Here is a 23152-nt window from a genome sequence, read left to right on the forward strand (position 1 = left end):
GTGTGCTGTGCGTATGGTAATGCAACACATGCATTGCGTGAAGGTTGTAGGTAGTGAATGTTGTTAGTATACGTGGCAAGTCTGTTAGGGAACGATTTTTTGGAATAATTGTTAGTCTGTTGAAGTTTGTTAAGAATTGACTATAAGTAAGCAAGCTTAGGTGAAATGTAAATTGATCAAGATCAATAGAATTTCTTCTGATATTTCTTCTTGCTTCAAGCATTGTCTACTGTAATGTTTAACACTGAGCCTCCAAAGCTTGGACAATCTCGTCCAGTTACTCTCCCTACACGTGTTCGGTGAGGCTTCCCCCTCCCCCCAGTTCTTTCTCAGTTTTGCCTCTCCACTTGCAGTACAGCCCTGCCAGCTCCAACGTGCAAGACGATGACGACGTGTCACCACCACCACTATTTGGGTTCTACAAGAAAAAGAGAAAAACATCACGAGACACAAAACGAGGAAAAAGAAGAAAACAATTCATTTCAAAAGCAATAATACGTCGCCTAATGCCATGTTTTCAACTTATCTTCTCAAGGAAGTGATAATAATCATCACGGCGAGTGGTGGCCGCTAAGCAATAAAAGATGAAACTGATACTCTTTTCTTTTCGAGGAACCTCTCGTCGAATTCATCCCAATTCTTCATCAGCCGACACCACCACCAGAGACGTTTCGATCGAAAAAGGTGTAGCAATGTTCGTCGGAGAAGGACCAAGGACTAGAGCTGCGACATGGGGGTTTTTGTTATTATTTTTTTTCATGGTTTTGTCTGAAATGATGTGGGTGGTTAATAGGAGAAGAAGAGGAAGGGGCAGTGGGGATCACATGGTTTTTTTATTTTTTTTAATTGTGACGTAATAATTTTGTTAATGGGTTAACGGCCGATAAATTTAAATTAGACGGATCAATAATATCATATATTTAAATCGAACGAATCAATAATTCATAAGATATAGGAGACTATCGGTATAATTTACCTTTTAAATTATTTAGACTTTATTTTTTATATGTATACTATTACTCAAATTTAAATCAAATAGAATAATTCATTATAAACCTCTTGCAAATGCAGCACATTTAGTTGAAGATGTCTCGTGTTTTTAAAATTCGGAAGCTTTCTGTTTCCAACAGTGTTAAGGATTCAAAAGTGCCTCTTAAGTAATAAAATTTGTTTTATTTCTAATAATTTTAAAATTAAGTTAATACTAAATCATAATAAATGGGAAAAAAGGATCAGAGTTGGACTACAAATATATAGAGTAAAAGTCAAACAGGTGAAACAAGAATAATATAGAGGGGATTTAGAATTTAGCGAGGGGCCTTCCTTTGGGACCAATTGCCTCAACTTCCGAACTTGGCTGCATCTCATCCATCACAGTAGCAAATAATTAAATTCAACACAATCTTACGTATTTTTATGTGTATCCTTCAAATTTTTGGTACAATCTTAAAAAGTATAAAAAAAATCAGAAGACGACAAAAATGTCTAACAAAGAAGAGAGAAGGAAACTGCTTATTTGGGAGTACTCTTTGACCCTATATTCCCTTATGCCTTGCACACATGTAAAATTGTTTCTTTCTGTAGTTTTTACAGTCACCGATGGTAAAAAAGATAGTAATTTTTATAGTTAGAAATGGGGTTTCGCAGGTGGAGTGAGTTTTATTTAGAGTATAAATTAATACGTGAGTGGGAATAATTGTGCATATGTCTTTGTCAAGGGCGGAATTATGAAACGGTATCCTATGCCCGTAGTTTTACATGCAGACAAGCGCAAGAGAGATACATTGATATGACAGGTGCAGACACATACTAAATTGTAAAAGAGACGAGACAGATCGCGAGTTACTCGAGATCGACTCGATTAATGCTCAATAAATACTCGGATCGAATGGACTCGACTCGAGCTCGACTCGATTTCTTAACGAACCGAAACGAGCTACTCGATATTCGACTCGAAAAGCTCGTGAGCAGCTCGAAAAAAATGTTATATTATAATTTTAGATTTTTTAAAATTACATTATTACAAAAAAAAATTATTGATAATTATAAAATTTTAAAAATATATTAAAAAATCTATAATACAACTAAGACATCTCATCCCTTATAATTATGTGATAGTGTTTAGGGTTTAGGGTTTAGGATTTATGGTTTAGGGTTTAAGTTTTATAGTTTAGGGTTTAAGTTATACACAACTACTTAAAGAAGACAATCCTAAACATGGACTAAATTATTACCTAAACTAAAGTGTGCTTACACGATACATACATGCATACGAATGAAATGCAAATGCACATACATTAAGATGAAACAATATAAGATTAAACCTACTGTTAATAACTTAAACTCATATTTTAAAAATGTCATGAAGGACTAAAACAATGTAAAACTGAAAATAGGCATACAAAGTAGAAATTACTCATTAAATTAAACAAGCCAACTAAGGGATTACAATGTCAAATAATTAAAATTACAATACACAATTGAAAACAAGCACAAATTAAAGGAACACTAAAGCAAGATATCTAGGGTAAAAACTCTTACCCTAATTCATTTCCCCCTCAAACTTTCCCTGGCTAAAACTTCCCCCCTCGTCGTTCTCCTCTCAAACCTTGTCTACTTGCAGCCCTAGCAGAAACCCACAACCACCGTGGCCTAAACGCTCCCCCAAGACTCCGAACGACAAAGGCAAGCTCCTATCAACGAGAAGGTAAGGTTTTACTTACTGGTTCTCTAGCCACTGATGGTTTTTGTTGGTCGAATGTTTTTTTTTTCTATTCTGGTTGATAGTCGTTGTTTTGGGTGGTTGATAGGTTATATTATATCGTTGTGGTTTGATATACTATATAGGGTTCTATTCCTTTCTTTTTCTATTCTTTTTCAAACAAAATCCAGAAATTTTCTTAGGAACCAAACAAGCTCCACCTTCTAAATTCTTATTCTGACTATAGTGATCAGTCGGGAACAGATTTGCCTTCCCCAAAACTTCAGCCATAGCTAGTTTTTCTTTCTTTTTCTCACAACAAAAATCAATAACCCAGATTGAAAATTGAATCCTTTGCTTTAATCTCAACGATAATTAAAATATAATAAAGAGAGTTTTCTTAGCAGTCTCTTTAAAGTTTCGATCCAAGCTCATTTCTTTTTCTTTCTTTTATCCTTTTCTCAGTTGGATGGTTCTAAAATGACCCTTTTCTGTAGCACTTATGAGCGCAATTTAGAAAAACCGTTTCTAGCACATTTCTAAGGTATATTGTGTAGTCCATCATTTTACCCTTTGGATTATATTCTTTTCCTTGTGTTTCCTTTTATGTCTGCTTGGAACTTTTCAAGTAAGTGAAGAGGTGGAAAGAGCTTTGGCAAAATTAGGCCCTCCTAGACTTAGTGGAAGGTAAAATAACAAAATATACGTTGATCATTTACGATTGTAAAGGCAATTATTCTATATTCTGATGTCTTAATTTAATATATATATATATATATATATATATATATATATTCTTTTTCAATTGAAGATATGGATAATGAAGCATGTTAGGTGGTGTTGAACGACCAATGATTTTGGTTTGGTATATCAATAGTAGCCTTATATATGGCATTGTTCCCTCTGCCTATTGTTCGTCAGGATCCCTATGCTTAACAATGTCAAACCATTTGTGAAGTTTGTGATTTGATAAGGTCAACCTTTATGTGATAAAAGAACTGTTTTGCTATCGATTGACGTATCTTGCGGTAGCTGAAAATTCTAATATTCATTTCGGAGCTTCTGGGTTTTAGTAAATTCTAGTTATTGTGAGAAAGTCTAGGATGTTTGTTCTTTGTGCATGATGATAATGTGAGAAAGGCAATTATTCAATATTCTGATGTCCAGAAACAGTTCAAATGTTGATGTGTGCAGGTGATTGGTGTAGATCCCTTCATGGAATGAAAAGAAAAAATAAGGTAAATGTATTTTCTTATAACAGAGTTTGTTTACTTTTTTAAATATATGTAGACTTATTTGAGTTTTTAAATTATTGCAAAATGATGACAAACAACCGAAAGAAATTATTATATCAGTTCCTTCGAAAGAATCGATAATGTGACAAATTAAAAGGTTTAATATTTGAATTTGTTAATCTTGTGTTTTTTTACTTCATATTTGTAATGATTTCATATTTTTTATAGAATTATTATTATTATTTATTGTCTTTTACTCTTTTTTATAGGTGCTATGTATTAAAGCTTGGCCATGTTACTGTTATTTTTTTTTTGTGAATTTGGATTTTGTGTACATGAACAGTATTAGAATATTTTGTTGCTGGATTTCGTGTTTTCTATGGAAGATTTGCCTTTGTATTTTGAGTTTTGAAACACACTTTTATGACAAAAGTTGTTGTTTTGCTTTGGAGAGGATTGTAAATGTGCCTTTTGTGGGCGCATGTTTGATCTTATATGTTTATAACATGTTCTACAACCATAACTACTCTTGTATGCATCATATAAAGTTTCTGAAATGAGTTCATATTATAAAAAAAATGTATTGGTGATGGTTGATTAAAGGGAAAATTATTTATATATTTTAAATGTAATATAAGATTTTTGTAGGTTCAAATTCGAGTTCGAGTTTGAGCTTGAATCGAGCTTGAACCGAGCTCAAGTTCGAGTTTGAGTTCCTGCTTGAATCAAGCTTGAATCGAGCTCCTAAATTTTTTTTTTGAGTTCGAGCATTTTCGGGTTCGAGTCGAGTTTCAATATTTTCTTTCGAGTTCGAGTCGAGCTTAAAAATTTTAGGCTCTCGAGTTTTTAAGTCGAGCTTACATCTAAAGTTTTCAAGTTCGAATCGAACTCGACAATACTTAAACTCGACTCGACTCGTTTACACCCCTACTCTAATCTTATTTTCCCCATCACACTACACTCAAGTACTAGATTATAATTATTCCTACATGTCTATCAACAGTGAAACTAGAGTTACAGGCTGATCTTAATAAATGTCAATTTATAACCATCCGTTTTCGGGATTTGAGCTGTGAGTATATAATGTTGTATGCTATAAGTTTCCCTCTCATTGCAGTAACTTTTAGTGGACATCATTACAGTAAGATCACAGCCTTGTCGTGATTAGAAAGAAGCTTTAATGGTTAATTCCAAAGGTAGGAATAACGTGGAAGAAAGGGTATACAAAGCGTGAAAAACAAAATACAAATAAATGAAGGTGCCAAATTTGTGTATACATACATATATATATGATGTTTCAAAAAGATTATAAAGAAACAAGGGGCCGCAAAATTTTTTTAACAAAAAAAAAATCTCTCGACCCAATAATCTATCTTCACCTCCATGTCCAAGGATCACCGTGAAAATATTCTTCAAGAAACTCTGCAAAAAAACCACCACCATCAACGACAAGAAGGAGGGATTGAAAAAGATGGAATAGAAGAAGAAGAAAGAGGTTTGGCAGCGAGGGAAGAAGAGTGTAAAACGCCAACGTCGAGTGATCACAAAATACCCACCATCCAAAGCTGCCCGCCGACGCCGAAGAAGAAAGTGCGATCAAAGTTTGCGCTCAAGAGGAAGCTATCAGAGGTGCAGTTCTTCGAGACCACGAGAAGGGAAGAGGTAGAGTCGTTTTTCCGATCCAACTCGGAGCCATTTACTTTGGATAGCTCTCGCAAATTCAAGAGGAGATGCAGGAGTGCTTGATGAAATTAAACTAGCCAAGTAATAAATCTAAAGTAATTCAATTTCGACTTCTTTAAAGTTTCTTACTTATATGAATTAATTTTCCTCCATTTTTGTTCATCAAAATTTGCATATGAAGATCAAAGGTTAGTTTCAATCATCTAAGGGTAAAAAAGGTTGTGAATTGAACATATGGGAGAGGAATAAATAATTATAATGATGTGCCCTTAATTTGATCTTCTCATTTTATCATCCTTTTCTTGTTCTTCATAATTGTGCCTGCATTGCATGTAAATTATTAATTTAAAATTTAAATATTAAGAGTATAGAGTCTAATTTGATTCATTTTGAAATTGATAAAATTTAGAACATATTTAAATTTAAGATAAAATAGAAATCAAATTTAATTCATTTAATTTTAAGTTAATTACAATTTTAAAATATTTTAAAAAAATAGAGAAACAAAATTTAATTTTAGTAATTTTAAAATTTGGGACCCACACAACAAGTAGCTCCGTCACTGGGATGAGTGGGATGGATCTGAATTGATAGATGAATATACGAAGGTGGATTATTTCAGAAATTTGGTCAATTTTTGGACTTATATATAGATTTTTCTTTTCACACCATAGCTTTCATCCTAAAATAAAGTCTTATACATTTTCATTAAATCATATTTCTGTAACTTTTAAGAGCTTTTAACTATATGTTAACGGGTTTAAGTATAAATTTATACACTAAAGTAATTTACTTTTAACATCTTTTTTTTTCTGATTTACGATGTTAAAATAATGTCTTGATTATAAAAAATGACATATATATATATATATATAATTATTAAAAAAATTCAACTATATTACAATGATAAAAGATATTTATTCAAAAATTTTGAAATATTTTAAATGTGGCATGAACCAAATGACTTTAATGTTTAAAGAGATGATTGTTATTTATTGAGATCTTAGATTTGAACGTGACATTTGTAAGAATTTATAAACATTCATCGTCAAATAATTAAAATTTTTTAAACAAATACTACTTATAGACGCACTAAATTGATCAAAAATATATATTTTAAATGCGTGTGCGTGGCAAATCCCTTTCAGTATATGGTTGTGAAGTCCAATTATAGGCACTTATATAGCTTAGATGGGAGCAAAAGGTGATGTAATTTTCGAACAGCCTAAGGTCACTCACGTAATCAATTAGCAAATATAGCTTAGCTAACTATATCAATTTTTTCTATATATTATTATTATATGTGTTCATTTTTTTCATATTGATGGTACAGATTTTTAACTTCATAGGCAGGATAACGTAGAGTCTAATAATGTCACCATTATACCAATATATTCTGTACAAAGCACGACATAGCAAAAATATATAAAAATTTAATCGTACCATATTTTAACCCATGTTTTAGTTACCCTTGTATTAACGGATAGGAAATAGCTATAGGTTAACACAATGGATAGTAAGGACAAACTGTTTTGCCATCTTTTATTCCCATTTTCTGTCGAGATTTTTGGTATGATTTTCCCATTTTTATCAGGCTCTTGTTTTTTTTTTTTTTTTGCCAAAAGTTTCACAATTATGAAGTAATAACACATCACATGTGTAACATTTAGGACAATTTGATAACATAAGGTGGCATGTTATTATGACATTATTTTAAACCCAAAAAAGTCGAGTTTAATTTTGTTTTTTGGTATGCAAATTGAGAGCGGATCATGTGGCGTCCCCTTCATTTACGTGTCCCATAATACTTCTCAAACATGTTCCATAATAATATATGTGATTAGTTATCGTAAACCCAGATTTTCTTTTCACCCATTTTTACCGTCAAAGGTAATTTTTTGATACGCTAAGATATTTTACCCTAAATTACGAAGGAAGAGTTGAAAGAAATGAAGGACAAGAGCCACTGTAGAACATATGATTTAAGCCCTGGCCATGTCTTTGGGTTGGATCTTCTGGGGCCAATGCTGTCGTTTGAAAGATATCGAATATGTCGTCGCTCAGGCGTTTTAGTACTCTCCATTTTCCTCTACAAAGATCCCTTTTTTTCATTCTATTTGTTAGGATTCTGATTAGGGAACTTTTTCCCACTCAGCAAAGACACCAAACAAAATCAACATGTGGCACTGTCACGGTAACACCTGCTGCCTAAAATCCCAAATGTCGCTCTACAAAGAGTAGCGGTAATTAGAACGGTAAATTTCATTATGTACCAACTTTACCCCCCCCCCCAAAAAATCATAACTTACTTGAAGACTAACTTTGAAATTTATAATTCTGGTTTAAAACTGTATGAATTAAGCGAATTTATTATCCCTTGAAATTATGAAATTACGGGTTTAAATACTGCGTATTTAAGAATATAAATATTTATTATCAATGAATTAAGAGTATTTGAGTAGATATTATTTTATACTCTCCTAAGATTTATCTAAAAAAATTTAATCGATCATAAATGATTTCATCACAACTTTAACAATTTTATAACTATAAATACTTTATTTGTTGATTGAATAATTCATATTATATATTAAAAAGATTTATTATAAAAATAATTTTAAGCTTCTTAATCTATTCATAATATTAAAATTTAATTTTTAAATTTTATTTAAAATTTCTAATAAATTACTTTAATAAATCAATTGGTAATCATGATTTTTCTTACGAGTTTGCTTGGAGATTACTTTGATTAGGTGCCCTTAGTAAGCATCCAAACAAAAGAATATCAGACCCTTTTCTCTTTTTGAATAACTCATCAGCCCTTTTACAAACCTCAAGTTTGGGATCATTAATTAATCTTAATTATTATAAATAATTTCAAATAGTTGAAATTTTGTTATAGCTTTTTGGAGTTTAGAGTAGGGTAAACTAGATAAATGGTTATTAATGTCTGAGTGAGTTTTCATTTTCTCTACTAAAGTTTCAAAACTAACAAATCGGTCATTAATATTATCGATTTATAACAAATCGACCAGTTCCCTTTAGTACAATAATGGAATGTTGACGTGTCACGTTAAACCGATTAACTTAGCATATTTGATCATACAGGACACCTTTCGACCGATCGTTTGACTCTTCTTCTTATTATTATTCCTCTTCTGATCTTGGCTTGTTTCGTTTGTACTATTATCATCCGTTCAAATGACTGTGGGGAAAAGATAGCTGTGGTGATCGTGGAAGGTATCGTGGCGGCCGTAAATGACTAAGTTTATCGTCGATCTCTAAGACGGTCACCATATCAAGGTCGTGATTACTCTCCAAGATATTCTCCTCATGGTGGAAGATCAAGGAGGGACCGTTCGTATTCGCCACCTTATTCTCTTGGTTCTAGGTGAAGCATTACAGTTAGAAGCAATCTCTAAACGTGAAAAGACGAGGGCTTGTTAGTTGTTACCAAGTCACGTCAGTGTTGATTTGGAGTTTGGACACAGCTTCGAGGTTAATGTTTGCAGCTTCCTTTTTTTCTCTATTTAGGATGTAGTTGTACTTGTATGGTGCTATCGAACTCGAGCTACACAGTATTAGAAGGCTAAAGGATCCCGAACCATTTCAGCTCTGTATGGAAATTATGAATCTGATTTCTGAAGTTTCATTAATTTTCTCATGTCAAACAGGCTTTTAAGGTTCCTGCTCCCCAAGTTAGGCATTAACTTCTTTCTCATGGTAAGCTTCCTGTAAATATTTATTCAAAATTTTCGACTTCACTTATTCTTTCTAATATATAGCATATTTTAAATGAAAAAATTTGTTAAATTTTATCAAAAAATTACAATAAAATTCTAAACTATAATTCTTTTATATACAACTAACTTATTTTGAAATTTAGAAACTTAAGTTTTATAGTAAAATGTAAGTTTAAATAGGCCAAAGTTGCGCGCGCGGTTGTGACAACCTATGCCTTGAATTTTCGAGTACATTGTCGGTTGTCGTGATCTGGTTTCTAGGGTTTGTTTACATGGACTTTTGGCTGTTTGTGTCTTGGTAGATCTATTGAGTGGGGTGATCAGATTAATTTGAATTAATTTTTTTTAGTCATTTTGGTTAATGTTAATGCGTCTAATTAGTATTCTGTTATTGCAGTAACGATTGTTAACGGCAAGTAATCGATTTGTCATAAATTGATAACGTTAGTGACTAATTTGTTATTTTTAAAACTTCAATAGAGAAAATAAAAAACTTACTTAAACATTAGTTACTATTTGTGTAGTTTAGAGTATATGTTATTCTAATAATTTGTATTTTCCCAGCATACTTATTTATTGAGTTCTAATTTTATTTAAACTATTTTTTAATTAAATCAATTTTGATATATTTATATTTTATTTTAATTATATCATCATCCCATCAATGTTCAATATTGATCAAAATGTTATCAATTTTGATGAAAATTCACCTCATGCGGGGAAAAAAATAGACTCTCCCCTCCTTTTTTTTTCTAGTTAGATAGAAAAACTTAGCATTGAAATTAAGAAGAGAATGAAAATATTTTATTGGGTAAAGTACACAAATGGTCTTCTTATTATAAGACATTGCTTTGTTGAGTTTTTAACTATTAAAAGTTATAAAATGGTCATCCATCTATAATGAGTTGCTTTGTTGAATCCCTCTACTATTAAAAGTTACAAAATAGTTATCTAACTATTCATTATGTTTCAGACTCGTCCTTTTCCGTTAAAAAATTAACGTCAATTTGAGTTGGACGTTAACATATTGACTAAGATATAATAAAATTTAATCTTGTAATATCAAACAATTATCATATCTTAGTCAACATGTTAACGTCCAGCTCAAACGATCATTAATTTTTTAAAGAAAAAGGATGAGTTTGGAACATAATAAATAGTTGAGTGATCAATTTGTATTTTAATAGTCAAGAGTGTAACATCCCAAATCTGGGTTAGTGACTAAAATGAATTTTTTTAAATTTGGGGATCAATTTAGGAAAATTGAAAAGTTTAAGGATTTAATAAGGATATTTTAGTATTGGATTAAATGGTAAATATGAAAGGATTATAAGGGTATTATGGTAATTTAGTTTGAAAGATATTTTATCTCCCTTATTTAAGGAGATAACATGTGGGAATAAGATATCTGGAAACTTTCTTTCTTCTTCTTGCTTTCTTCTTCTCGTGGGTTCAAGCTCAAGTCTATAAGGTAAGTTTGCTTCAGTTGATTAATTTCTTGAATTTATAAGTTGGGATGGAGTATTTGGGTATTATATAAGCTTAAGGTAAGCTTATATAAGCTTAAAACATTAAGTAGAGAAAATTTGAAAGGAAATTTGATTAAGGGTTGAGAAATGAATTCTTGATTTAAAGAGATTTTTGAAGTTCTAAGGATGGATTTGACTTGTCAAAGGATTAATTAAGAAGTTAGAGGTGTTAGAATTGAATTTAAAACACATGGAAAATTTGATGAAATTCTTTGATTCAAGAATTATGGTGAATTATAAGATATGGTGAAATATTATAGTATTATAAGAAGGTTTAAATATGTATGGATAAGTTTTAAGGTATAAGGAGGGATTAATAAGTAGAATTTGGGGGTTAAAACAAGATATTTTCAGGCTCAAAATGTAATTTTGGGTTGTGTGCATCGATGCACTCTCAAATAAATAAACATCGAGTACAGTTGGTGCATCGATGTATGAGGAGTGCATCGATGCATCCCCTTAAAATGGAAACATAAATGTAAATTGTGTATCGATGCATGGTAGTGCATCGATGCACCTGTTAAAGAATGCATCAATGCACTGTAGAATGCACCGATGCACTTCAATGGGAAATGGAATAAATCTTTCTTTCAGTCTAAGAAATTATAGATTATAGTATATCAATGGGATATTGATAGTATAAATATATGATTGTGTAGACATCGATCGAAAGCAAAGTTCGGATAGGTCGACAGAGTAAGATACGCAAAGAAAACAAGAGCTTAAGAGTGTTCTTTGAGACCAGGTGAGTACATGATAGTAAGTGTACATTATGTTAAGGAATTAAGACTTGCGATGAGTCAAATTCCGATATTATATGATATAAGTACTAAAGCATAAACATGTAGTGATATGGTGTTAGATGTATGGTATATAAGTAAATGTATATGTTTAATTGTTGAATGCATTTTTATGTTGAACTATATAAATGTCTGTATTTATATTAATAGGTCATGTGATTATGAGATATATGATAAAATATATGTGAAAATAATATGACTCATAAGTGCTTCTATTAGAATGCTATATGATATGTTATGTATGTGAAATGAATGTCATGAATACATGTTAGTATAATAAGATAGATTGGATGTTATAATTGAATGAAGGGGTTGTATGAGAACATGTATATGCAAATATGTGTTGTATGATAGTGATCTATGAGATATTGATAATAAGACATAAGATTAAATGCATATGTAATATAAGTTAAAAGATAAGAAATAATATATTATATGAATATGAGAACAAACGTATATGTGAACTATGTGAAATGGGATAAAGAACTATGTGATGTGACCATATGTGAAAAGGATGAATAATGTGAATTTCATGGAAAATGCTACGTGAAAGTAAACTACGTGATTATGTGATATGAATATGTGAATGTGTAATGAGGTAAAAGATAATGTCCATGTCATGTGTTATGAGAGCTATAGGTATAGTTGGCATGCCAAGAGTCGAGGGTCTACGCGGTCCTTCGGGACATAGTGGTCCTTCGGGACATAATGGTCCTTTGAGACATATGTGTTATATGTGGTCCTTCGGGACATCTACGTGGTCTTTCGGGAAAAATTCTACGCGCCCCTAGTGGGATTTATACAGCTATGGTGACAGCATTGTGCACAACCTCTATGTACTCACATACCTTAAGTTCTCAATAGTATGCATGGGCTTTGAAAATAAAACATAATTTGAATAATGATATATGTGTTTCTCTAGAAATGGTATATGTGATATGTGACATGTATAAGTGATAAGTTAGGATCATATGATAATAATGGTTATATGAAATGCAATGTGGTTATGTATGATATGATCATAGTAATTATTCATTTATTGTGGTGTTTTGTAGTCATATTATATGATTGGTTTTATAAGTATGTAATTATGATATGTATTATATGACAACTGCTTGTATTTGTTAGGTTACATTGTGCCTTTACATGTCTCACTAAGTCTATGACTTAGCGTGTAAGTGTTTTACACGTAGGTGTGAAAAGTCAGAAGATCAAGCTTCGGATTCGTAAAGCAGCATACCTCTGTGCAAAGTTCAGATCATAAATATTTTGTAAAGTATGTCTTGTCATATAATTTAGTATGTTGGCATGTAACTAAGTCATGATATATATGTACGCTCTGATGGAGTCTGTTAAGGTTTTAAATATGTTTATGTAAAAGAATTACTTTATAGAATAAAAGTTTTAAATTTTCTATGGTTTTTATAAAAGTATATACTTTGACTGGTCATTGTGACACCTCGAACTCGTATCCGAGTCGGGTACGGGTTGGGGGTGTTACAAAGAGACTCAATAAAGCAATTTCCTATAATTATGGGATCATTTTTGTAACTTTTAATAATTAGGAGACTCAACAAAATTGTATCCTATAGTCAAGGACCATTGTATAAAAAAATAGCTAACCCTTATTCCCATATGTAAAGGGGTAAGGGGGAGGTAGGATAGTAGGCTGCCCCCAACATCAGGTTGAGAGCAACTTCGGTGGGAGACCTCCGAATTATGAATTGATCTCCGTGAGACTCGATCCCACGACTACAAGGTTAAGAGCCTTGTGCTCTACCAACTGAGCCAGGTTTAAATTTTATTTAAATTTATATGAATCTAATGAAAGAAGCATATTTGTTCTATTTTTAAAGTAATATTTTATATACTTATAAAATAAAGAGAAAATAACCTCAATGACCGAAAATGTCTTATAATATACGATTTTAACCAACTTTTTTTGGATTTGCCAAAATGACCAACAAATTCGCAACGTGAAGTCCAATTTTGCAACCCAGTTCCCAATTTCGTAACGCAAATATGTAAATCGCATTGCGATTTTCCAAATTCGCAACGCGAATCTATAAATCGCAACGCGAATTTGTAAATCGCAACATAGAAGTCAAATTCGCAAAGCGATAGTCAAATTCGCAACACAAAAGTCAAATTCGTAACACAAAAGTCAAATTCGCAACGCGAAACACAATATTAATTTCACAACACAAATATAAATAGTATTATCGCAAATCATAACCTAAAACCTTAAATCACAACTCAATGTCATCTCAATCTCTTACTCTCTACGGCGACATCCGTCCCCATCTTCGACGAAATTCGTCCCCATCTCCGGCGAAATCCGTCTATCTCCATCTCTCAGAGCAACCCTCACAACCATTCACCATCAGAAATGGAAAATCAACCGCCGAGGGTTAGTTTTTTAATCTCTTATTTTTATTTTAAAATTTTTGTATTATTATTAGATTTTTCTTATATTGATGATAAATTTACTGGTAATTTCAGTATATATAAAGATTAACCATTTCACTGAGATTGCTTAGTAAATTCATTCGGTTGCTGTCTATACTGCTAAACTGTTTAGTCTTTAACCCTGTGAAGTTACTATTTGTCTTTGTTTTGTCTTTTTGTTGAAAAATGCAATTCATTCAAGTTTCAATTTGAAGAAGAATAGTAGTTTCTGAAACTTAAAATCGCAACGCGATTTTCATTTTCGCGTTGCGGATTTAAGTTTCAAAACTACTTTTATTCTGCAAATTGAAACTTGAATGAATTGCATTACTTCAACAAAATGACAAAACAAAGACAAATACTAACTTCACAGTGTTGCTAATTTAAGTTTCAAGAATAAACTACTACTCTTTATGTTGTCCTTAAACCTGCACTAGACCTATATGTTGTCCTTTTAAATGTTTATATAAGTGCTTACTTCTGGAATGTCATTTGATGCATTTTGTGAACTATGATGGAATAATGACAGTATGTGAATACCGTGATAGTTTGAAACATATTTGACTTTGTTTTCACTGTTTAATATCTTGTCTGTTTATAGTGTATAATTTGTAGTTTTTGGTATATCTAACTTGGTATGTTTATTGTTTTTGTAGAAAAAAATTTTGGATGCATTGACCTTAAGGAATAAATTAAGCATAACCTCTAAAATTGCGTCGACGCTTACACCTCTACAAAGAAAATTGTTTGAGGATACTTGCTTCGGGCCATGGCTAAAAGTACAACATACGGGTGGAGATGTTATGTTGACACATTTGTTTCTTCAGACCATGATTAACGATCTACCCGAGAGGATACAACGTGGTGATGAAGAGATATGGTTTCATTTTCCTCCGGCACCGGCGTATACTTATTTTGGGTGGGAGGAGTTTTGCTTAATCACTGGTGTACGCTTCGGACACGATGAAGTAACCCGATACACTAGTCATATCTCCCGCCCATCATGATTATCTCGGGTTTTTCCTGAGATGGCAAAGTCGAAGCCAAGTTTACACGTCGACGACTTGAAGAGATTATTTGTTAAAGATGGTTTTACTCGGATGGATGACCTTGATGTTGTCCGAGTATGCCATTTATTACTTTTGCATGCCGGCTTTTTAGGCAAAGAGGACAGACAACCTATCTCTGAGGACCAAATATTATTGGTAGAGGACCTAAATGCATGGAATCTATTTCCGTGGGGTTCATATCTATGGAAAGCTACCTGGAAGAAGTTGTCGTCTACCTTTGGCGATGGTTCTAAATACACTTTGACAGGCTTTACTTGGGCCTTTAAGGTAAGAATTTCTATATGATGTTTTCAAAATTATAATTAATTATTTAACAATTACTAATGTTTGTATTATATTGTTTTGTAGATTTAGATATTTGAGGCTTTCCCCAACATGCGGACATATGCGATAAAAAGATCAAATGATATTCCTAGGGTTGTTACCTGGAAGAGGATCCGTATGTTGGATTGGGAAGAGTTACTCCCATATACGACGATGAATGATGTAAGTTAACACACAAATAATACCATATATAAACAAGTTATTACTAGTACAAGTTTAACTTTGTTTGAGCTTTTATATTGTTAGGAGCCAACTATCCATTACACAGACTGAGCTTGCCACTGATTGGTGGCAAGCTAGTAAGCGGTTTTTTGATGGGACGGATGATGATCACCCCACACTTCGAGAGCCATCACCTGATCGGACCGATTCTACAGCTCGACACCCGGAGCCATCACCTGATTGAGCCTCTTCTCCACCTCCACCATCACCTATTCCATCACATCATCGAGCCTCTTCTCCACCATCACCTCATGATAGACGACCGGCAAAGAGGCCACGGTATTTATCTCCCTGTTCTCCACCTCCACGGGATGAGTTAGGGGAGTTATGTGATGAGGTCGGTGCTTTGCGTAATGAGGTTGGTACTTTACGTAAAGATAATGGTGCATGGCATGATGAGGTTTGTTATTTACGTGGTGAGGTGGATTTTTTACGCGATGACAATGGTGCGCTACGTGGTGAGGTATCTACTTTACGTGATGAGGTTGCTGCTCTACGCGAGATTGTTTTATCGTTATAGAATGAGGTTAATACTCTACGCAATGAGGTAAATTTGTTTAATATTATACTAAAAATGCAAATAACCTTTTTTGGCATTATTTATTTATTTATTTACTGATTTATGTATTAATTTATTTTCAGCGGCCCGATAAGGTAGATGTTTTAGGTCGGGTTTTTCTTGCACTATGGGGTTCACGCATCAGACATCGTGCACGTGCCATTACGTCTCCGTTCACCCACTAGTGCCAAGACTCCATAAGAAGAAACCCGATGCACCTATCATCATTCAAGAGGCACCTCCTATCGTTAGAGAGGCCCCTCTCATCATTGAAGAAGCCCCTCCCACCGTTCAAGAGGCCTCTGTCATCATTCAAGAGTTCCCGCCCGCCGTTCAAGAGCCCGATTCACATGGCATCATATATCGATATATTGATAAACCCCTCCTGAGTCTGATATGATGGATGCGAGTTGGATTTTGTATGTGTTACCGGCCAATACCATTCCTCAGCAGGAGAGGGAAATACTACTGGACACAATTACGGATAATATCCTTTGGGCTAAGACCGCAGTTGATTTTTATCTACATGAGCGGAGCAAGGGGTGTTATTCTGACCTATGCCAACTCGACGATGTTATTCATTTGTTTCTTGATCGGTCTTGGTGGGGTATTTTATTAGGGGTTAAAGATAATGGCTACCTCGAAGGGATGATAAGTCTTATATTCTTCTTATATTATGTTTTGATTAATTTTTTTAAATTATTAATAAATTCACTAATATATGTATTTTTTTATAAAACAACATATTGATGCATGGGTGTCACGTCTTCTAATAATAAGGAAATTGAGGAAAATAAGAAATACTCGATGGACTATTATACCGACGTCTTTTCACGTAGCTCACTTGAAGGATCCGAGAGATGCTTCATATACGTTGGGTAATGGAAAAGCTAAACTTTATCCTGCGTGGTGGGAGGTCGATAAGGTTAGTATTTATTTTTTTAATATTTTAAAGGTTTCCATAAATTTTATTTGATGTGAGCAATTATTTATGATTGCAGGTGTTTATCCCTGTTTTAGAACGTCATCATTAGCTTATCGTCGAGCTTCAGCTCCCATCCCTAAAGACAATGGTATATGACAGCATGTTGAATTACATACCATTGTCTGATTTGAAAGATATTATTTGTAAGGGATGGAGCGCTCATTTGGTGAAATACTTGGACGCGATTGATTATTGGACTAATTCTGGAAACAAGAAGCCAAAAAAGTTCAAAGTTACAATGATCAGAGACGATACCGTGCCACAACAAACGGAGGGAGCCAGAAGGCATTGTGGTCCTCTTGTATGCATGTGCTTGGAGCATTTGACGACAGGGAGTAAACACCTTCTACCTCCCACAGATAGAGATAGAGGTGCAGTAGGCTTATGGTTTCGGCATTTTATGGCTCGAGCGATATATGCGAGACGTTGCTTACCTGCAGCCGTGTGCTGAAAGTTTGCATAAACAATTGGTAAGTTTGAGCAAGTGTTGTTAACATATATACTCTTTATTGGTTTGAAAATGTTTGGTTAAGTACCAAGAATTCAATAATTTGCTGTTTGTTGGTTTTAGATGTGTAGAAAGTGTTGGTTTTCGATGTGTAGAAAGTGTTTTTGAGCAAATATTTGGTTTCTGCAGGTTATTCCTGACATGAGCTACGTGAAATTGATGTATTTGTGCATAAACAACAGTCTGGGGTATACTTTTTTGCTTGTTTAATTGAATTTTACATTGAAAGTTGATTTGTTTAATTGATAAGGAAATAAGAATTATTTTTTGCTTGTTTAATTGATTTGTAAAAGTTGAATTGTAAAAGTTGATGTGTAAATAAGACTTATTTTTTTGCTTATTTAATTGATTTGTAAAAGTTGATTTGTTGTTTTAAATTCAATCTGCATTATGTTGAAGGCAAAAAAGACCTGTTGAAGGTAAATTAGCAACGCGAAAGTCAAATTCGCGTAGCGATTTTCGGTTTGCGATTTCGCATTGCGAATTTGACTTTCGCGTTGATCGCAACATACAACATCAAGTTATATACAACATCAAACACATTCCAAGCTATAAATACAAGCTAAGGACACTTGAAGAAGCAAGAGAACAACTATCCAAGCAATCAAACACAAGAGAAAATCCCAACATGATAACAACTGAATAGATCATAGCAATGTTCAAACTCAAGTTACTAATGAATGTCTAACTTATAGAAGAACATACCTTTATTAAGTTGATAGTTGATAATTTGGGAGAGAAATCATTGAAAAATTATATAGAAATAAAATTACGTAAATAAAAATGTCTTCCGAATATTATATATTTCATCTAGCTCATGAAGATAGGATAACCGTTAATCGAAACAGTGTGAGAGAAACATAGCTGATGTAGAAGCAACAGCATATTTAAAATCTCGAAGGCGATCTATTTGGTTCTCAAACATTTAAAGCATCAGAAGCATTTCGGGCGTATGATTTGGGTGGTACTCAGAAGCATTTCAAGACTTCTGATTTGGGTAGTACTCGGAAGCATTTTGGACTTATTATTTTTTTGTTATTATTACAAGTTGTAGCCCTCAATTATCGGGATTTTTAGTTTACATTTGTTGCATTTCTCGTATACCACCCAGATCATACGCCCGAAACATTTCTGACGCTTTAACTGTTTGAGAACCAAATGCATCACCATTGAGATTTTAAATCTGCAGCTGCTTCTACATCAAGTATGTTTAGCTAAGATAGTTTCAGTTTAGGGTTAAACTACCTCAGTGAACTGACTAAAATAGATAATATCCGAAAGGCATTCTTCAGATATCCAATCTTCCTGCTTGTTAAACAAAAGTTACGATGGTCGGGATTTCCCTCGCGTTTAAAGTTGAAAAAAAAACAATGGAAATTAGGAATAATCAATGATAACATGCATATTGGCTAAGTTATTCCATTGAGTAAGTTGTTTTTTGGATGGAACAAAGGCTTGTGCTAATATTTATAGTGGAACCGAAATTTATATTAAATTCAAACTTAAATTGAAATTTAAATTCAAACTCCAATTACATATTAAATGAATTTGAAATGCAGTGTTAAATTGAACATGAAAATTGCATAATTTATTCATATTGTTCAAGTAACATGCTTTATGAACCATCAAGCTATAAGACAATATTAATTGAGTTCAAAGCTGAGTTGTGAGTTGATGGGGTTATCACACTTGTCACATGGTTGGAATAAAGTACTCACATGGAAGAGATATATTGTTTTATTATGCACAGCCCATCTCATCTAAATGAAAATATACATACAATATAATCAAACCAAAACATACATACACAACAAATTTATACATAACAATGTTCAAATAATGTACCCACAAAAACGAAATTAATCCGATGAAAAAGGGTTATTTCTAACGAAGTCCGAAACATTATTTTCCAAATAATGTACCCATAACAATGTTCAAATAATGTGCCCACAACAATGTTTAATTGATTTGTTGTTTATTTTTAATATGCATTATGTTGAAGGTAAAAAAGACCTGTTGAAGATAAACTTTCGCAACGCTTATTTCGCGTTGCGAATCTTACTTTCACGTTGCGAATTTGACTTTCGCATTGATCGCAACATACAACATCAAGTTATATACAACATCAAACACATTCCAAGCTATAAATACAAGCTAAGGACACTTGAAGAAGCAAGAGAACAACTATCCAAGCAATCAAACACAAGAGAAAATTCCAACATGATAACAACTGAACATATCATAGCAATGTTCAAACTCAAGTTACTAATGAATGTATAACTGAAAATGTATGCATTCACACATAAAATACACATAATACAACATTTGCATTTAAAAATCACCTAAGTTAATAAGTCCCAAAAGGTGAAGCCGGTTGTGATTGGGATTTTGATTTTGATTACGATTTTGATTTCCTTTTCCTTGGCACCATATGAGCTTTGGATTTTGATGAGGATCCTTTTTTTGGTAGAGGAAAAGATGATTGTGATGGCACTGGTGATCCACAGGTCAACTTTGTATGACCACTTTCCTTGCACCGACTACATGTCGATATCCTCTTCTCTTCACCCTTAGACGGTATACGATCGTGATTTTTTGGTCGGCCAGGTAGCCTGTTGTCCATGACTGGTGGCAAAACTGTTTGTAAGTCATCTGGTATGTCTCACTCAGAAGGATATGGACATGGGTAGATAATCTCGGCATAAGTCTGTCGATATACTTCTGTAGTGTAGCAATCCATAGCGTATGCGCTTGAATCATCTTGGTTTAGATGAAGAGCAACTTTTATAACATGGCCACACGGATAACCAGATGTTTGTCATTTCTTACAACTACACGTCTTTGCATTTAGATCGACAATCCCATTTAAGTTATTATCCAATACTTCAAACAAAGTGTTTGAACATGGTTCAACTCTCCAAGACGTTGACTTCACAAGACGTTTCGTTATCTTTTTTTCAGTCCATGGTGTAACACGACGTTCCAATGTTCTTGTAAATTTAAATAAATAATACTTAGTAAAATATATGATAAGTTACGAATTTAAAGAAATAATACATGCATGGTTTCTTTTCTTGTAGTACCACGGTTGAATAGAGGCTCGAAAAAACTCCATTAACATAGTAATGGGTAATTTTCGCGAATGACGACTTAGAGCGTTGATTGATTCTGCACTATTAGACGTCATGAAACCATATCTTGCTCCAAGTTGATATACTCTTGACCATCTTTCAAACCCGACATCTTCTAGTGTTTGAGCACATTAAGGCAAAACACGTCTTAAACAATTTATATGCTTATTAAAATCCACTTCCCGATAAGCTTTTACAGCCTTCCAGTATGTCCATTTGTGATTTTTTATACCAGCAGACCTTGATTTTAGATTTATGTACAAATAAACACCATAAAGTCCATGAAAAGCATCTGGAAAACACCTTCTAACAGCGTTGTCAATTGAGTTTGCCCTATCAAATATGATTGTCAGATTGCTAATAGGACATATGCAATCCCTACGATGCCCCATAAACCATGTCCATGAATCAGAGGTTTCAGATTTGCCAACCCCGTAAGTTATTGACAGTATCCTATTGCTAGCATCCATGGCTACTGCTAATAAGTTTACTCCAACGTATCGACCTTTCAAATATGCTCCGTCAACTATAATAACTGGGCGTATGCAAGTAATAAACGAACAAATCTACAAAATCATATACACAAGAAATATAATAATTTAAATGTGAAATGCATGCAACTAACAAAAATGAGTCAATAAAATTATAATTATTTACTAACCGCAACACCAATGGCAATAAACAGCAACTCAAAGCATCCATCTCTATCTGTTTTGATATGATTTACCGACCCAGGATTTTTCAGCTTTAAATTGTGACAATAAGCTGGCAGTTGGGCAAACGATGCTTCTGCCGACCCCCTAAACAATTCCAAGGCATAACATTTGGCTCTCCAAGCTTGAGAATATGAGATACTAATCTTGAACCGAGCATTCATATCAGTCATAATTTCATGTCCCTGGTATACCATTCCATTCAAAAACATTAACTCAGCCAGAAAACCAGCCAACACCTTTTTGTTTGCCTGTCTATGGTGAGGAAAAACTTGGGTTCTTGAACATGTATGTTTATCAATAAAAGTCCTAACTTGAAACATTTCACAATCTTTCATCCTCTTTGCAATCATACGCCACGTATAGTTTTTCTCAATCATACACCTTGTTACGAAACAATCTTTGCTTGATTTGTTAACTTTTAGTTGATATCCATCTTACACACATTTCGAATACAAAGCTATCTTCAAGTCTTCCTTTGTATCAAAACAATCATCTTTCTTGATACGAATAACTTTTGTGTAACAATCAACTACTATCTTTACCAACTCTTCTTCTGGTATCTGAAGTAATTCTGGCATATTCCTGTGGCATTTTCTTCTTTTTCTTTTCTTCGGGGACTTTTTCTTCTTTTTTTTCTTCTTCAGGGTTATATGAATTACAGAATGGATGTTCAACATGTTCATTCACAGTCGTAACTTCCTCCTCATTATCATCAACAACATCTTCCTCGGCAGTGATTGTTTCATCATCAAAATTCGGGTATTGACCAATATCAAGATCATTACATGCAGGGTCTGTTTCTTCTTCCATCACATCATTAAAATCTGAGTATTGACCAAGATCAAAGTCCGGGTATTGACCAAGATCAAATTTCGAATACTAACTAGTACTCACAATTTTTTCTGTTGGCTCATAATCGTCTAACTGGTCAATACAAAAACCGGAATTTGGTGCTGAAAGTTGATTGGGATTTGGATTAGGAAAAGGTTGTGGGTTTTGAGATTGTGTTTGATATTGTGTTTGGTATTGGAAATGTGGTGAAACAAAATTTTCTTGGTGATGAAATTGTGGTGGAACCATTAAATTTTGAGGTTAAAGAACTTAGTTGATTACTACTCACTACTGACCCAACTTCACTACTTCTAGGTTAACAACATACAATGTAACATCATCTTCTTACGAAACACTAATATAAGCAATGAATCGTTCAATATCTTCATTGTCAGTTAATAAATAAACTTTACATTTTCTCAGATAAGATAGCCTAAATCCACTTAGAGGCTCTAAATTCAATTTCTTTGCAATACGTAACATTAGAGTTTCATAAGTTAACTTTTTTAATGACAGGTTTAGTTGAAGATTCATGGGTAAAGGCACATATTGTAAAACAACCATTTGATCGTTGCCAGTATATTCTTACCATGGGAATGCCAAGTACCAAATAGATTTCCCCATTTGCCTGAGCAAGTTTGAAGAGAAGCAGTGCCTTAAAACGATA

General features: G+C 33.3%; 1 protein-coding gene and 1 long non-coding RNA gene across 2 annotated transcripts; both read left to right on the forward strand.

Moving 5' to 3' along the window:
- The first annotated feature begins 2892 nt into the window (after positions 1-2892).
- Positions 2893-20755, forward strand: LOC120212079. The gene is made up of 3 exons (XR_005524656.1): positions 2893-3095; positions 7554-7558; positions 20746-20755. It is a non-coding gene; the product is annotated as an uncharacterized LOC120212079 (long non-coding RNA).
- Positions 5270-5771, forward strand: LOC120212069 (cyclin-dependent protein kinase inhibitor SMR2-like). The gene has a single exon (XM_039210499.1). It carries the CDS (start codon positions 5320-5322, stop codon positions 5680-5682), a length of 363 nt encoding a protein of 120 aa, XP_039066430.1. The 5' UTR covers positions 5270-5319; the 3' UTR covers positions 5683-5771.
- Positions 20756-23152: the final 2397 nt, after the last annotated feature.

This window comes from Hibiscus syriacus, unplaced genomic scaffold (genome assembly GCF_006381635.1).
Source record: "Hibiscus syriacus cultivar Baekdansim isolate YM2019G1 unplaced genomic scaffold, ASM638163v2 tig00000715_pilon, whole genome shotgun sequence".
Classification (NCBI taxonomy): Eukaryota; Viridiplantae; Streptophyta; class Magnoliopsida; order Malvales; family Malvaceae; genus Hibiscus; species Hibiscus syriacus.

Bases quoted from the DNA above. Each gene is read 5' to 3' on its own strand.
- LOC120212069 (XM_039210499.1), top strand. From the start codon at position 5,320: ATGTCCAAGGATCACCGTGAAAATATTCTTCAAGAAACTCTGCAAAAA.